The following is a 17143-nucleotide window of genomic DNA, read 5'->3' as shown; positions in this document are numbered from 1 at the left end:
AGGAAAGGCAGAGGTTGTGGACACTTCCTTCACCTTCCTTCACCTTCACCAGCACTGTTGGGCCCAAGCCTTGGGAACAAAATTCAAGGTTGATGCAAACACAGACCAACAGTCAGTGATGGAAGAGTTGGATTGTGAAGTGTTACAGGAGCCCTACAAATGGATGGGCTCTGACACTGCCTATCCAAGGGTGTAGGAGCACTGGCTGATGTCGTTGTGAGGCTCTCCATAATCTCTGAGAAGTTGTGGAGATCAGGGGATATCCCACAAGACTGGAAGAAAGATAATGATAACCCACTTACAACAAGGGCTTAAAGAAAGATCTAGGAAATTATAGCCCTATCAGCCTTATTTTGGTCCCTGGAAAAGTTATGGAACAAATCCTCCTGGGGGCTGTTACTACTCAGATGTGGCACGTGATTGGGAAAAACCAGCAGAAATTCACCAAGGGCCAACAATGGCTGACAAACCCGATGGTTTTTTGCAACAAATTAACCTGCTCAGTTGATGCAGGCGAACAGTGGACATTGTCTATGTGGATTTTTCCAAGGCTTTCTATATTGTTTCCCATGGCCTTCTCCTAGAGAAACAATGTGTTATGGTCCAGACAAGTGGTCTGTGTAGTGGGTGGGGAACTGGCTGAGGGGCTGCACACAGAAGGTGGTGGTGAACAGCTTCTTTTCACATCAGCAACCTGCCACAAATGGGGTCTCCCAGAGATCAATACTGGGCCCAATGCTCTTTAACATCTTTGTAAGTGATCTGGACGATGGGACCAAGTGTACCCTGATAGTCTGCCAATGATACCAAACTGAGTGGAGAAGTGAACACTTTGGAAGGGAAAGCCACCCTGCAGAAAACCTGTGTAGGTTGGAAGAGTGGGCTGACAAGAACCTTATGAAGTTCAACAAAGACAAGTGTAAGGTCTTGCACCTGGGAAAACATAATCCAGGAGCGCAACACAGGCTTGGATCTACCCAGCTGTGGAGCATCTCTGTGGAAAGGTGCCTGGGGGTCCTGGTGGACAACAAGCTCAATATGAGTGAGTGGCGTGCTGCTGCTGAGGCGAAGTATGCCAACACGATGCTGGGTTGCAACAACAACAGCATCACCAACAGAGACACAGAAGTCATGGTCCTACTCTACTCTGTGCTTGTCAGGCCTTACCTGGAAAACTGTGTTCAATTGAGGTTTGCACTATGCAAAAAGTATGTTGGCAGGCTGGAGAGCCATCACTGACCTAATGGTAAGTATTTTTATGTTTTTAAATGCTGAAGAGGAGAAAGGCTGCTCTTAAGAGGATGTGACTTCAGGCAAATACTGAAAGCTCTACAACAATTTAGGAGCAAATTTGCAGCCACTAGCCCATGTTTGCAGATGCATCTGAATTATACAGCTACTGTCCCTTTGGCACTACGCATGTATATGGGGTCTGGCAGAGAAGGAGGTCATTCCCCTGTATCAGCACTCACAGTGCTGTTCTTTGCATTGGTAGCTAGAAAGGTGTTGATAACAGCAGTGCTTTGGCTGCTGCTGAGCAGTGATAGCACAGCATCAGTGCTGCCTCTCAGCATTCCACCCCTCCCCAGTCCAGGGCAAGATCCTGGGAGGGGACACAACCGGGCCAGCTGACCCAAACTAACCAAAGGGTTATTCCATACAATATGATGTCAGCTCTGATATAATGCTGAGGGAAGGATGAGGAAGAGAGGTATTCTTTATTTACAGTGTTTGCCTTCTGAACAACCACTACAACGTGCTGAAGCACTGCTTCCTGGTAAGTGTCTGGACACCACTTACTCATGGGAAATAGGGAACAAACCTTGTTATTTTCCTCTTCACCTATGTGTGTGCAAACTTTGGCTTTTGCTTCAGTAAACTGCTTTATCTCAACCTACAAGTCATTTTCCTTCTTATCCTCTCTCCCCTGTCTGTCTGGGAAGGGGAGGGATAGAGAAGCTTCACGGGCAACTGGTGTCCAGCCAAGGTCAACCTACCACAGAGTGTTGATACCCACCCCAGATAAACCTGGAGTGAGATGCTGTTCCATGGACACAGTTTCAAGCTGCAGCTCTGAGCACCAGGAGGTTTGACTGTAGGTGGTATTCACAAAACTTCCCTTCAAGAGCTGAGGTTGATCACAGAGGTTTTTTATACAGTAACTATTTCTAGCAAAGCATATTTCATGAGAAAAAGAATCTGCGTATGAAAAACTACATCTCCACCCTTCTTCCCTCACATTTGTCATCTCCTGAATGCTTCGAGTGTTTTGGAACTTAGAGGTCCTCTGAGGATCCGTGTGAGCGTTGGTATCGGCCAGCTTCCAGCAAGCAGCTGCAGAGGACAGCTTCTGTCTTGAGGGGGGTTTTTGGTGGCGTTTTTTGGTTGGTTTTTTTAATCTTTTTTCCTCATCTGTCTGTTCCCAGGCTTAGCAATGCAGCTGTGCAACTCAGAGCTGTGACCAACCTAGAATTTTTGGAGGAAACAACACTGGCAGCAAACCTCAGGATGTGTATATGTGGTGATGACTGAATTGAGTGAACTGTTTCCTGTGGGCTTTCTGACAGCCTTATCATTAACTAAACTGTCCTAGGAATAAAGTGGATAGCCTGTAACAAGAGTCATATGTATGTAAACATACATATGTAAACATGTATATGTAAACATTTCCTATAATCACCTCACAATTTATACATGCCTTCTTTCAGAAGGGAAAGAGCACTGAATGATGTCCCTTGGTCCCTCCCAGACATTTTTGCAAACACAGTGGCATGTGCTTGCTGCTTAAATACAAATCCATTTCTACAAACTTGTTTATGGTTCTTGGAGTTCTACTGTCCTCAGTGAGAACAGTAAAGATCCACTAAACAAAAATTACCCTTCTCCACACTTTGATCTCAATTTAGCACTAGCTTGCAAATGGGGAAATATAATCTGACTACCCTTTGTGTATTACAGTTCTTTTAGCATATGTTTTTGTTCTGGGAAAGAGTAATTTTCTTCAGAGTAGCTGGTATGAGGCTGTGTTTTGGATTTGTGCTGGAAACATCATGGATAATTCAGGGATGTTTTCCTTATTGCTGAGGAGTGTTCACACAGTCAAGGCCTTTTCTGCTTCTCACTCCTCTCCACCAGTGAGTAGGCTGGGGGTGCACAAGTTTGGAGTTGGGAAGGGACACAGCCAGGACAGCTGATCCCAGCTGACCCATGGGATATTCCAGACCATCCAGTGTCCTGCTCAGCCTATAAAATTGGGGGAAGAAGAAGGAACAGGGTGACATTTGGAGCGATGGCATTTGTCTTCCCAAATTCCTGTTATGCGTTATGGAGCCCTGCATTACTGGGGATGGCTGAACACCTATCTGCCCATGAGAAGTGGTGAATTAATCCCTGTTTTGCTTTGCTTGTGAGTGTGGCTTTTGCTTTATCTATTAATCTCAACCCATGAATTTTCTCACTTTCACCTTTCAGATTCTCTCCCCCCATCCTGCTGAAAGTGAGTAAGCAACTATGTGGGGCTGAGATCCCTACTGGGGCTAAACCACAACAGTTTTCCACAGTAAAGGGAATCTAAAAGCTACATTACTGTGTTTGAAAAGGGTGAACACTGATGCAAATAAAAGTGGGCAGGAGATGAGAGAAAGAACATTGTTTTATATCTGAAAAGGCATTTCTGCATGTAATTTCCACTGAAGTCAGGACAAGCACATTTCCTCTTCTGTGCAAAGGAGCAGGGTTGCTAAATCCAGGTATATTTTGACAAAGTCCCCCACTGATCACAGTACTAGAAATTATGCCATCCAGAAAAATCTTCTTAAATCAAATATGAGGATGTAAGGGCTTGTTCAAGAACCAAGCTACAGCATAATAAGCAATTTATATTGCATTATAACCTATTTAATTTACCTATCTACTAACTCCATGCTTACATGCCTTCCAATTCATTTTTGTATTGCTGATAGGTCACCTAATTTCACACTGGCCTCTCTTGCTAGCAGAGGCTGCTTTTTGAAGCATAGCACTCATAATCCTACTGATAACCCTCTGCTGCCATTCTTTCCTAATGCAAACTCCTTTACAAAATAATTCACAGGAATTTCTACAGAACAGGCAAGTAACATTAAAAAACCAGAAACCTTTGTTAGTGGCTGTGTTCATAGGGTAGGATTCAAAATTTACTGAAATTTATGACTACCTCCAATGGCTACTTACTTCTGCTTCAGAAGCATGAATGTAAGAATATACATATATTTAAATTCCAGACTATATGATACCAGCTGGAGCAGGTTTTTACTGATTTAGTAACCCTTATGGATCATCTCCAGGGTCCATTGATACAAGTGGAATGACATCATATGTTTCAATTTCAACAGCAGCTCTAAGAAATCTTTACCTCAAAACCATCTCTCCTAATATATATTTAATTAATTCAACAGTTGGTATCCTTTTCACAAGCCATTCTGCAGTTCATTTCCAGACTACTACAGCTGTTTGAATAATAGCATATTAACAGCTGTATACAAATGGCAGAATATAAAAATTGCAAAGAACACACAAAGGACAACTATATATGCAATTAATATATATATGCTTAGAGAAGTCTGCTGATAGAAAAATATGTACACTGGGAACAAAAAAATTACCAATTAGGAGAGCAGCAAGCTGTACTGGCAAGAATGAAGACCCTAACTGCTCCTGCCCAAGGAGCTGTTAGTGACCCAGTTGGTGCCCATAACCCTGTCTTCTCTCCACACATGCTGAACACAGCTCTACCTGAAAAAGACTTGTCCATAACCTTGGTCTCACTGTGTGTGGTATTTTGGCTCACTGTGTAACTGGCATAGCATTGTTTCTGTTCAGAAGATGAGAATTTGAGATTTACAGCCACAGCTGTAGAGCAAAATGTTGTTAGAAGTAGAAGACAAGATCACATCCTGTTAAAATGGACACACTAAAAGTGAGAAGAGACTTCATCCTTATGCAAGAAAATCCATAGTCTGTAATTTACATGGGATTGAGCTCCACATTACGGCACCCAGGCTGAAATGTCTGCATGGGAACATGCTGCCATGGGAGCTCTGAGGCCCATTCATTTAACAAGACTAGCACCCTTGCAGATTCCCTGTGAGCCACTATCCTCTCTCAGCTGTCATAATCAAAGAACAGTCTAAATCTTCAGGCATTTTGGCCAACCCACTACGGACATATTGCATGCCCTAAGTACACCTGAAATGGCATAAAGTGTCTATTTGTAGGCAGGGGAAACTCACTCCCTGCTGATGCACTCCGTGACATTTAGGGTACGACTCTGATTAAAGGCAGATGTCTACATCTCACTGAGCGAAGTGAACAGCTCTCCAGGATCCACTGATTCCATTAACTGGGGAAGAGGTGTAAATGCATACTACATCACTATAGGCAGATTCCTTAGGTAAATTAATTGCTCTGAATATCAATCCTACATGCAGAGTTTGATTCAGTTGTCCATATACAGGCATGAAATGCCATTTGAGAAGATATATCACTAAGGCTGATAAATATTCCACTGGATCTACCTTTCTGAGCAGCAGCTGGAGGCCATGTAAGCCATCCTAAAGCATCTAAAATGGCTCCATGCTCTTTTCTTTGTGTGTTAACATGAACCAAGCATTTTTAACAGCATCTTAACAATTCTACAAGAATTAACAATACTATTAAAATAATGTGGCTTGTTATTAATATTGGCATTGCGTACAGAAGCTTCAAGAAGTTGTTAAATTCACTCACAGTTTAGAATATTGGCCTTTTGTTACATCAAGACACGTAACATGAAGTAGGATCAGTCTACTTCAGTCTTTATAAGCAACCTTTCATCTTTCGGTGCTCTCTTCTAACAATGGATATTTTTGCTCAAAAATTGATCTTATAAGATAAGACTTTTACCTGTCTCAGTTTCTACTTAAGGTGGGACTAAAGAACACACATGGCTGCTGTGTAGCTAAATGTCATCATCAGGTTTCTCAATTGCAAATTTGCCCTGTAAATTGTTACATTTAGTTTCTTTTAGAAGTTAATTTTTCTTCTTGTTGCAAGATTTTTCTTCTGAAAAACGTAAATACTATGTAATACTATGTGTATATTCCTTGCAAGCAATCTCCCAGGAACTATATTGCACCTTTCAACTGAAGATAAAATCATTTTGAAGTTTTAATGACAGATCTTTGAGTTAAATAAATGTTACATCATTATGAAGAAAGCTAAACTGAAATATGAACACTGATACTTTACTGAAAATCAGAGATTTAAATCCACATGTGGTATCTGCACAAATGGTTGGGGTTTTTGCATCTGCTACTTCCTGAAGCCTATGGGAGGCTCAGGCTGTATAATACGTTGGACCACTCAGTCAGCACCTCAGGTCATGGACCAGGAGCCCTTCATGGTAGGTACCACACAAACACAGAGCAGAAAACCAGCTCTGAGCCTAAACAATAAATAGGAACTACGTGCACAAAGTCTGGAGGGTTGAAGTTAAGGTAGGGAAGGCTTCTGAGTAAGTTATAAAGCATTGTCAAAGAAAGAATCAAAGGAAATAGGCAAGAGAAGGAAGAAGTAGTACACTTTTCACCTCCGTATCTAGAACTGACTACAGAACAAGAGCAAGTTGGCTTAGATAACTAAAAGAAGCCAGAAGTTCAACTGAGGTCTGCCTGCAAAGACTGACAAATTAGGGACATTGGCTTGACATATTTGAAGTTACAGAGTTTTATATTGTTGATTATATAATAAGAAATTTGCTTTGACATTATAGTCATGTTCATGTTGAGATTCTCACCCAGAGCTCCAAGAACACATTTGCTTCTTCATAATCTAATATCTAAAATGGCAGCATTTTATCCCTAATAAGACTGGCTGCTTTCTCTTCCTTTTAAAAGCTATACAAAATGTCATCATTGAATTTCTCTTATTTTTGCTAAGTTTATGAAAAATTGGGATTTCTTATTTCTTTCATCAAATATTTGTATTGCATTGGTTTTAAACAATGGTCAGTATTCTTCATTATTGCTTTAAACAAACATTTTCATTGGCAAATTAGTAAAAGTGCTTGTTTTTATGAAATTTGTTCCTTAAATTCTTCAGTTCCATACTCTGATGTTTGAGAATCAAGAATGTGTTTGTCATCTCTGAAAATGAGGGGGACTCAGATAGGTATTACAAAGTCTGTGTTAAGGTAATTTGTTCAGAATTATTCAATAAAGCAATAGGAGATTTACACTTACTGCCATGCATGTTTTTTCCCCTAAAATTTTCCGTGTATTATACATTGAAATTCATGTCTCTAACTGCAAGCACTTGCATAAAATAATTATGTCTGTATTTCCAGTTACCTACAAATATATGTAAGCAGATTATTTTTCAAAGTAATAATGAAATTCAAAAGGAATAGAGAAATGCCATGACAAAAAGCTGTATTTCAAATCTTGCTAATCTGATTTAAATAATAAGCTTAAGTGAAAAACGTAAGCCATAGTTACTTACCTACGATGAGTAAGAAAACTACCACTGACATGTCCTGAGCCATCACACCCTGGCGTTGGACATGACATTCCTTCCGTTTTCACTGACTTCCAAGAGAACTGTGAGCCATTTAGGTACCCATCCTTTTGCCTTTTGGCAGCTAGAGGACACCCTGATGCACTGCGATGGGATGCGTATTTGCCGGTTATATGACCCTGACCATCACAACCAGGAACAGGACATCTGGAGAGCAGATAGATGAGATAAACTTTACTGCCTTGCCATCATAGACCTGGCAGCCTCTACAACACAGTCAAAATAAACCTGACATGAAAAGAATAATCCTGCACTGTGATCTCAAAATTAGCCAAGACACCCTGTAGTGGGTAAAATTACAAGTAGAACTTTACTAATTTGAAAAAAATATTCCTTGATAAATTCTAAGGAGTGGTAGATGCAGCTGCTGGTATTATGCAATTGCAATGAAAGGACTGAGATACATTTTGAATTGCAGGTGTTCATTACAGTAAATATAACTGGAATTGAAATGTTGGCTACTGAGCTCTGCTCATCAGAGAAATTGCACATAAAAACTCTATAAGCATAAAATCCTACTTAGTATAATCCTTGGTACATTTTATTTATATGTATGGAACTCAAAGAAAACTTGTCTGAAGTCATGAAAATGTCAAGTATACACAGTCAGTTATGAGGTGATCAGAACACCTCATTAGAAATGCTGAGCACCTTTAACCACTCTCTGAATAGGGCTGATTATATCACACCATGTGCTACAGCCTAGAGAGATCACTGGAGGCAGCTCTGAATTCATCTGATGGCTCTCCTTACTTGGGAATCACCCCAACACACTTGCTCTGTATACAGCTAAAAACCAAGTAACCAGGGTTAGAAGGAACAGGTTAGAAGCTTCAAAGTAAAAAGGTTAAAGAAAATTATGTGATGTTTTTTCAGTATGTTGCTACATAAACATCTAAACAAGGCCAGTTATTTCACTCTTTGTCCTACACTAAAATATTGCTGCAACTCTTCACTGAGGATTGGTCCGAAATGTTCTAAGAAGTCATTAAATTCATCAAGTTCAGTGGTCACTGATATTAGAGCACCTTGCAAGAAGAAACCAAGACCCATAGGTAGGCATTTGTTTCTCTTGCAAACTGCATGGACAGTCAGATTTGTTGCAGCAGTCTCATATAAACACTCAATTCTCTATTCCCGTAACTACTTTATTTAGCATGTATGTTTTGCCTAGTATGCAAACACTTTTAAGGGGATTTTAGGAGATAAAGATCTATTTTTTTTTAATTTCATGTGAAAAGGAAGAATTCTGAACTGTTTCTAAATAATAGAAGATTGTATCCTTGGCTAATATTGTATTTTTTGCTGAATAAATCAGCACAGATCCTAAATTTGCTCATAGAAATCTATGTGGTCATCTGCTCTTGGGTAACTATCACAAAGTAACATTTTTGCCTAATAAAAACCCTGAAGATATTTATGACCTTATGAAACACACAAAGGCCTTTTGACAGTATTTTTTCTCACCTAATTGGCTCCTGGTCTTCTTTGTCTTCCTTGCTTTGTGCTATCCTGATCCCACTTTTCTTTGCTCGTGGACAGCCTGAAAGACTGTGTGAAAGAAAGCATTTTAGAATGCAATTTCTCATTGCTGGGTACACTTTACCAGGCACACATTTTCTGTCTCAGAAACTGGTAGAATAGCAATCCTGTTCAGTTTCCAAAATCAAAGCTGAAGTGGGTTAAAGGAGGAGAGCTGCAGCAGCCACCACGAGGGGGAATCCGTGCATCGGGTTTGTGATGCTGGACAGCACTGCCAGCGCTGTGCAGACCACACGCACAGGCAGCCCCCGAGGAGGCAGGGAAAGCAGCTCTCAAATCCTCTGCCTAACAATCCCTCCAGCTGACTCAGCAGCAGCAGTGGCATCTTTAAAAGGAACAGAGGCCAGTGATTCAGGGCTGAGAGACTTTATGTTCTTTCTGTCTGAGAGGGATGGAAGAACAGAAAAAGCAAGAGTATCTCTTTGTAGGACTAAAGATTTCTCTTGGGATCACATTAGAAACACTATCAAACCTTCTCAGACATCACATAACAATCCTATAGAATGGCTGAATAAAAACATGGCAGAGCTCAGAGCTTTCAGTGCCCTCCAGAGAAGGAGTTTGAGTGCTCAGAACTCAGCCAGGTGAAAAGATTTGGTAGAGACAAAGTTATATGTCAGGCTAACCAATGCTACATTTAACTACACACTGAGAATGTAGTTTTCAACTTCACAAACTCAGTTTTCCTTTGCATACAAAGAATTCCCTACAGAAACCACCTAGTAGGCTTGATAACAACTTTTAACAGATATTTTAAATTTTTAAAGTAGCTGATATCTGAGGATACAAAATGTCTACCAAAAATCCCAAACTTTGTCCTCTATATTAATGTTATTGCCATCTTAACCATCAACATTAAAAAAAGAAATCCATCCGCAGAACACCTTCAAAAGTGTTGACATGAGAGACAAAGAAGTGTCACCAAAGAAAAATTTCCATAAAGAAAGATACAAAATAGAAGATTAAATTCTTGTTTTCAGCATGACGAAAGGCACTTCAGTGTTGTGCAACAGGTCCTGTCTTCAGGAAGAAGAGACATAAACAGTGGTAGCAAAATTTTCAGTTATTTTGCCTTGTCAAAAACCAGTGAGGGCTGAGAAGAAGAAGCAGAGAAAAGACTGATGCGATCACAGACAGAATATTGTGTTAGTAAATGGAAAACAGAGAAAAGCAGAGTTTACATGCTGCAAAGTCATAAATAAGTTAATTAAAGAAATACAGGAATGCTGACACAAGATACTGGACTTAGTGTATTACTTAGAAACTTTCAGTGAGATGGCATGGCTACATCTGCAGTGGCAAACAGAAGGGATGTAGAATTTTGCTTTGACACAAGACCAGCAAGCTCATATTTGTACAGCTAAGCTCTCTATCTCTGTAAAGCAGGACAGCTACACTCATATTGCTTGGAGAGAAGGATCTGGACCCATGCTGAGCTGCAAATCATATCTTAGAATTGCCTTGGAGAGTTTCAGTGGCCCAGGGTCAGTACCATGCCAGGGGTTATGTTAGCAATTTCATAGTGTATGTATCTGTGCTCTGATGCCTGCACCTTTGCTCTCATCCCGTTTTTCTGACCATTTTCCTTTCCAAAGAAAACTTCTCTTTATTCCAACTTGCATAGTGGACACCAAAGTACCATAGTTCCCTGTGTACAAACTAAACCTCAGAAAACCCGTGCCAATTAATAATAGTCTTCTTCAAAAATTATAATATTATCTGTACAAAGACAGAAGCAGGAGGAAGAGAGTCTGAGGGATTTAGAATAAGAAGATGCTGGCTCTGGGGCAAGGGACCAGTTCAGGAACAGGCTGGTTCACTGCCCCCATACAACTTGGACTGAAGAGAGAGAAGGGAAAGGAACAGGGGTTAAAGATACCCCTAGTTTATCTCTGAGACTAGTCATATCCACTGTGTGAGAATCATCAGGATTTGCATCTGAAAACTAAATAGTTAATAGAAATTTCTTAGAAAGCAAGACTTTTTTTAGTAGGTGTACAGATGGGTACGCTCATAGAGGATGACATTTTTTAACAAAATCTGAACAAAGAATTTCTGCCTTGACTAATGATTTAAAGCTTTTAACATGTTAAATCAATTTAATTATCACCCAATTATTGGTATTTTGGTGCATCATCTTTCTGTAATAGATCCTTCTATTCTAGCACTATGATTTATTAGAAAATTCTAAGATCTTTTAGGGTCTCTAAATAGACATATCCAAGAGACAGCTTCTGAGGTTATGATTAATTCATTTTTTCTCTGACAGTGGATTCACTGAGAAAATATATGTCTAGGAGGAGCCTTTACTTTAATTTTTATAATAACCAAAAGCTATAACAAGGTAAGCATATTACTTAATTTTTGTATCACTTTAACTTCTCATATATGAAGATAAAAGAAAATGAGGGAAATTTGACACTGGCACATGCTGATATAACTTCTGGCTTGGATTGAATGGCTGCAGAGTTATGGGAGAGTTAAATGTGTCTCCATGTGTGCTTGCTGTTGAGCAGCCATTTTAAATACAGATGATACCCAGGCACCTCAGCAGCCATTTAGGAGAGAAGTCTATCATTCCTTTCCTTCTGAAACTGAGACTGTTTTAACTGATGGTGTCAAACACAAACAAAAATGTTAACTTATGCAAGCAGAGCTAAATTTTCAGTGTGGCAATTAGAAAGCTCAACTGAGAATGTGCTGAGGGGTCCTTCACACTCATCAGCATCAGATTTACGCTACTGGTTTGAGTGCTTTAAAAGAGCATTCCTTTTGCCAGTCCCACCACTTCAGAAATGGCCTCGACAGGTGTCACAACCTGAACAATGTCAGGCTGTCTCTGTGCCAGTGGGACAGGTCTCCTGGGGATATTGATGGCTTTAAGCAAGGAAGACATTACTTTGTCAGTGTCAGTGCTCCTGTGCCCACAGTCGGCCAAAGACTCGGGACTGCCAGAGGCATTTAGGAAAGAGAAATTAAGGAGTTATGTGGTCATTATAGATATGGTGGCATTTCAGAAGGTTGAATATGTTAAATCTCACTGGACTGGACAAATTCCAGACCCCTTAGTTTTTGCAGAATTACTTTTTATATCTTTATGTGTACTTTAGTATGCTGCAGAATCAAATTAAAACTTGGTCCAGCACTCATCTGCAAAAATACAAGAATGTAAGAATTACAGACAGAAGTAGATAACACCATCCAGCTGACCATCCTGTCCTACAGTGGCCAGGAGACACTGCTCAGGAAAGAGGTTTAAAAAATGAGTCAACATTCAGTGATTCTCCCTTGCCAACAGTGCCAGCTCTTAGGTGTCTTGTTAATAACACTTTCCTTCTGTGTCTTCACTCTCCTGTTTGTTTCTGGTTAGATAGATGATCAAACATTTAACTTCCTGAAAGAGCAAAGTTGGGATAGAGCTGCACCAAGCATAATACTGGTAGAGTGTGAGTTGATAAATCCACATATAGTTAAACAAAGTTCTAAATTTGACCTTAAATCCCTTTGAAATTGTGATTTAATCTCCTACATCATGTAAATGCTTTTAAGATGTTTGTATTTTCTCCTTTATAATGTTATTTGTACTTTTGATGTTTAACACTGCATTACAGAAATTGATATTGTGATCATTCATTTTTATAGTATGTAAAAATATGGCACAGTCCCAATTTCTATGTCATTTATGTTTTGACTTTGAGCTGTTTGCTGCTTTTAGTGGGAATACATTTAAACTGAGAATTGTGTATTGGGTATTGACTAGTTATAGCCAGTTGTAAAACTACAGGGACTTAGTGAAGCAAGCAAATATCCAGACTCAACCAGAGTAGTCTGCATGGAAATAAAGAGCCCATACTAACAAAAGAGAGGTGGACTACACTATGATTCTTTGATTAAACAGTGAATAGATATTTACAAAATATGGTGCAGCTCTTCTCTACTGCTTTACAATTCTCGAACAGCCACAGGGACTTGCTAATTACACAGTATTTGTACCATTACCTCTATAATCAGTAAATGGGAAGCTTTCTTTTGCCCTTGGTAAGGATCACAGTTATAGTTTAGGCAGTTAAGGTAACAGCTTTCATCCATGAATTCTTTTTCCATTATTCTGGCTTGACAACATGTTGCAATTTAAGCATCAGCCAAACTTTATTCTGAAATGTACTAACAAGACTTGTGCATATTAGATGAAAGAGATACTTTTTCCCTCTGATTAAAGCTGGTGAGGCTTCAGCTGAGAGAGAAGATAAAGAACAGGGTCCAAGTTTGCATTTCCAGGAATATGGAGGGAATCTGGAAGAGACTGACAGGAATACTCAGGAAATATAATTTGTGGGAAAAAAGGTGCAGGAGTAGGATTTGAGTCCAGACTGTGAAGAGAAGAGTTAAGTCATTCAGAATAAAAAGAAATTTACAAACGTTAAATTGCTTCCTTGGGCTAACAGAGAAGGTAGAAGAACTGAATTTATTTTGTATGAAGATTTTGCTGGATATGAGCAAAAATCTTCCTACCTATCTGGGCAGTGAGCCATGCTGAACCTGAAAAATGTTATTAATTGGTGATAAATAGAACAAATTAGACCAGCCCATGTCTACGTGCAGCACTCAGCCCTACCTCAGTATGGAAAGGAAAGTGAGGTCAGTTGAGGTCCCTTCTAGCCCTTCAGTTATTTGATTTAAATAACAGAACCTTCTCTTTACTTACCTTCGATGGGAAGCATAATTTCCAGTAATATGCCCAGAGCCATCACACCCAGGGGTGGGACACCTGGAATAATAATGAAAGAGATATGGAGCAGTTACTGACAGGAAAGACAGCTGCCCATTAAAAAATATCCATTGGCTCGGTCCTTGTTTCCTCAGGTGCCAGCCCTGGGAACCTCTAACCATTGGTAAACCTAAGCTTAATTCCATACAAGTGACAGACATACTTTTTTATTCATAAAATGTTTTTGTTTTCTACTCCTCAGCTTCCCACTCAAATGCTTTCTGGATATCTCAAGTACTGGCAGATTAGTGAGATTTCCAGCAGCGGTCCAACATCCCTACACCACCAGGAATGAGTAGGATCGACAGCAAATGGAATATTCCCATGGTGTGTGCTTAGGTAATGGTTAACATTACAGCAAGTCGTTTCCTACTGGAGCTATTGCTCCAATCCCACTGCACTGTGCCATGGGGTCGCACCATGGAGAGACCCCTTCACCTCTCCATGAAGCGAAGGAAATGCCTAAGGAAAAGGAAATGTGTATGTAGGGAAGTAACACTGGCTTCTTGCAGAGAAATAATAACCCTTCCAAACACTAACCAGATAAGAAGTCACTGATGGTACAGCCTTCAGTGGAATTTCTAATATTAGAACAATGTTAGAGTCATCAAGGAAAATGGATGTTTTTTCCTACATTGCAAAGATGATTGCGATCATCACAGAAAAAGCTACATTATAATGCTAAGTAAAATCATTAGCTGGTATTTGAACTGCTACACTAAATCACAGAAAAGACAAAGAAAGAATTAATTTATATTCATTTTACTGAATAAATGTTACATGAATTCCAAAAAGTCACTTTTCTTGAGCCTGAGTTTTGAATTTTAGCCATACTTTTTAAAGCTTCGTTTGAAGAAAGCATTGACATTCAAAAAAGCTTGTACACAAATTCAGATGTTGCATTCTGAAACATCTGATTACTATAACATTAAATTTTTCGACTATTTGAATTCAGAGTTCATGCAGACTTTGGCTTTCCCCCTTTTTTCGCATGCTTTCCTCAAAGTTGCTCCATAATGGTCAACTTCTGTTTCTCAAAGGTTTCCGCAGGCACTTGAACATTTCTTAAAATTGGGAATTAAGTGGCCCAGAATTCTGTGCAAGGGGGTTGTCACATTCCATTATGCTGAATTTTAGCTCTTTCAAGCTAGCAAATATTACCTACTTTGAGGAGCTCAGCAGGGCCAAATTTCAACCATGATTAATGCTACCCTGAAAGACATAAACTGAACTGGAACATATTAAATGGAGCTCTCATATGATCTTCAACTACAGAAAACACTAAAATAGAGCAGCTCCAGGATGTGATCTGGTAAAACTTCTGTGATTCACTACATCGCTGAAGTTTCTCTTCTCTAGAACAAAGTCTGTGCACTTTGGACAAGTCTACACAACATCCTTAGAGACAATTCTTATTCTTTCCTGTTTTATGTCTTTGCACAGGACCAAATATGTGACCATGATCTCGACTAGAAAGTGTATCACTGTGGCTCTTAATATCTTAAACACCGATATGCAAGTTGCCATCACACATCAATCTTATGCTTATAGTAAGATAAACCCCATAATTTTTGCATAGATTCTTCTGATAAAAATTAGGTAAAAACATGACCCTTGATAAAGGAGTCATAGCTCAGTCCATATGGCTCTTACCCTTCATTCTTTGCTGTGGTTGCACATGGCTGCATAAATTTTGGTTCTTTCTTTAAATTCAAAAATAAGTGCTCAGGAATCTTATATGAAGGGTCTTATAATTTAAATACTCAATATCTAAGTATTTAGATGTTCTCATTATTTTCATTTTTAGGCAACTGTTTCAAGATCTACAGAGAGACAATCTCTTGCTTCATGTGGTTTTGGTGCTAGGTAGCTTCAGTGATCTGCAATGCCTATTTCCTACTTCCATCAAGACTAGCTGCATCACTGAAAAGCCTGAGCGAAGTCTCTAAGATGTTGAATCAAAAGATATGGTAATAGGAATTAATTAAAAGAATTGACTAAATTTTGCCTCTAAATGTCCATGGCATTTAAATGAATAAAGGAGAATCAGGAGCCATGGGACTGTTTCTCTGCAGTCTGTCTGGGGCACTACAAGGAGTCCTTTTTTATGAACCCATGATCTGAAGCCACCATTTTCCTCTGCAGACTTTTCAATTCTTTTGAGAATAACCTATTAGCAAAACTGAACAATGGTTTTTTATCATCAAGATTTTTGTTTCAGACAGTATGGTTAATAGCGTCTTAACAAACAGGATTTATAAGATGCACCAGTATTTCCCATCAACAAGTCTTAAAATAAGGCCATTACACCTCATTTGGACAGTCTTAAACTATTTAAAAACTAGCTTATTTTTGTGTCATTAAAAAAAATTAAGCAACTGAAGCTAAAGAAAAAATCATCCAGCTGTAAGTTGAATTGAGTATCTTCACAAAAGGCTCTGCACAGTTCACATTAGTTTAAAATCATACTTTTGATTAAACCAAAAGAGATCTTTATTAAGACAAGGATTTCAAAAAGACCTTTCAGATTTTGATTTTGACACTATAATATTTGTTTTCAAATCTCATAGGCTTATATTTACCTAAATGTAACAGGGAAATGACAGTTTAATGCAGTTGGTAGGAACATTTTAAAACCCTGGTACATTTATAATTCTTGCTGTTTCCATTCTATGGGAAGTGCTTCTAACACTGTGAAACACAGGATGCAGATATGTGGCAGTTTGTTTCAACTATGAGGTTATTACAGTATTTATTTGCTAGCCTAAGTAGATTAGATAAGGAGACAACTGCAAGTCCTTGTGCTATTGGAATTGGGAGTCTGTATTTTCAGAATGTAGGACTTGCTACTTGTATACCTTGCTACTTCAGTATCAACTACTACCTACACGTGTTGATTCAATCAATCATGTACGTGCAACAATGCATGGGTGCTTGTAAGAGGCAGGTGATATGAAATCCTTTGAAAATGAGCATCAGAATATGTGGAGAAAGAGATACACAGTTTTCCTCACTTACTCAAAGTGAATATAATTTGTAGACTCCACATAATGGCTTATTGCAGCAAAAGAAATAGTACTGTAGCAAGGGAGGTGACAAGAGGAACTGACCCTGGAAAAAGTAAAGTTTGGGACATAAAATGCTAGCACTTGACCACAAATTCAGGGCATCCAGTAAAAGAAAGAGCTTGTCAGTGAAGGGGAATGCAGTTAGGACTGCCTTGAGGTCCCATTCATTTCA

At 39.2% G+C, this 17143-nt stretch overlaps 1 protein-coding gene across 16 annotated transcripts in view; it reads right to left on the bottom strand.

Moving 5' to 3' along the window:
- Window positions 1-17143, bottom strand: part of MYT1L (myelin transcription factor 1 like) — a 298788-nt gene that overhangs the window by 20234 nt on the left and 261411 nt on the right. For all 16 annotated transcript variants that reach the window (XM_071548396.1, XM_071548394.1, XM_071548398.1 and 13 more), the window contains 3 exons: window positions 13841-13903; window positions 9061-9144; window positions 7519-7740 (listed from right to left, as the gene is read on the bottom strand). In XM_071548396.1, the coding sequence (XP_071404497.1) occupies window positions 7519-7740; window positions 9061-9144; window positions 13841-13903 (369 nt within the window). The remainder of the gene's footprint in view (window positions 1-7518; window positions 7741-9060; window positions 9145-13840; window positions 13904-17143) is intronic.

The sequence above is a fragment of the Pithys albifrons genome, chromosome 2 (genome assembly GCF_047495875.1).
Source record: "Pithys albifrons albifrons isolate INPA30051 chromosome 2, PitAlb_v1, whole genome shotgun sequence".
Classification (NCBI taxonomy): domain Eukaryota; kingdom Metazoa; phylum Chordata; class Aves; order Passeriformes; family Thamnophilidae; genus Pithys; species Pithys albifrons.
The sequence above is the reverse complement of the archived record's forward strand: the minus strand, read 5'-3'. Positions and strand labels throughout refer to the sequence as shown.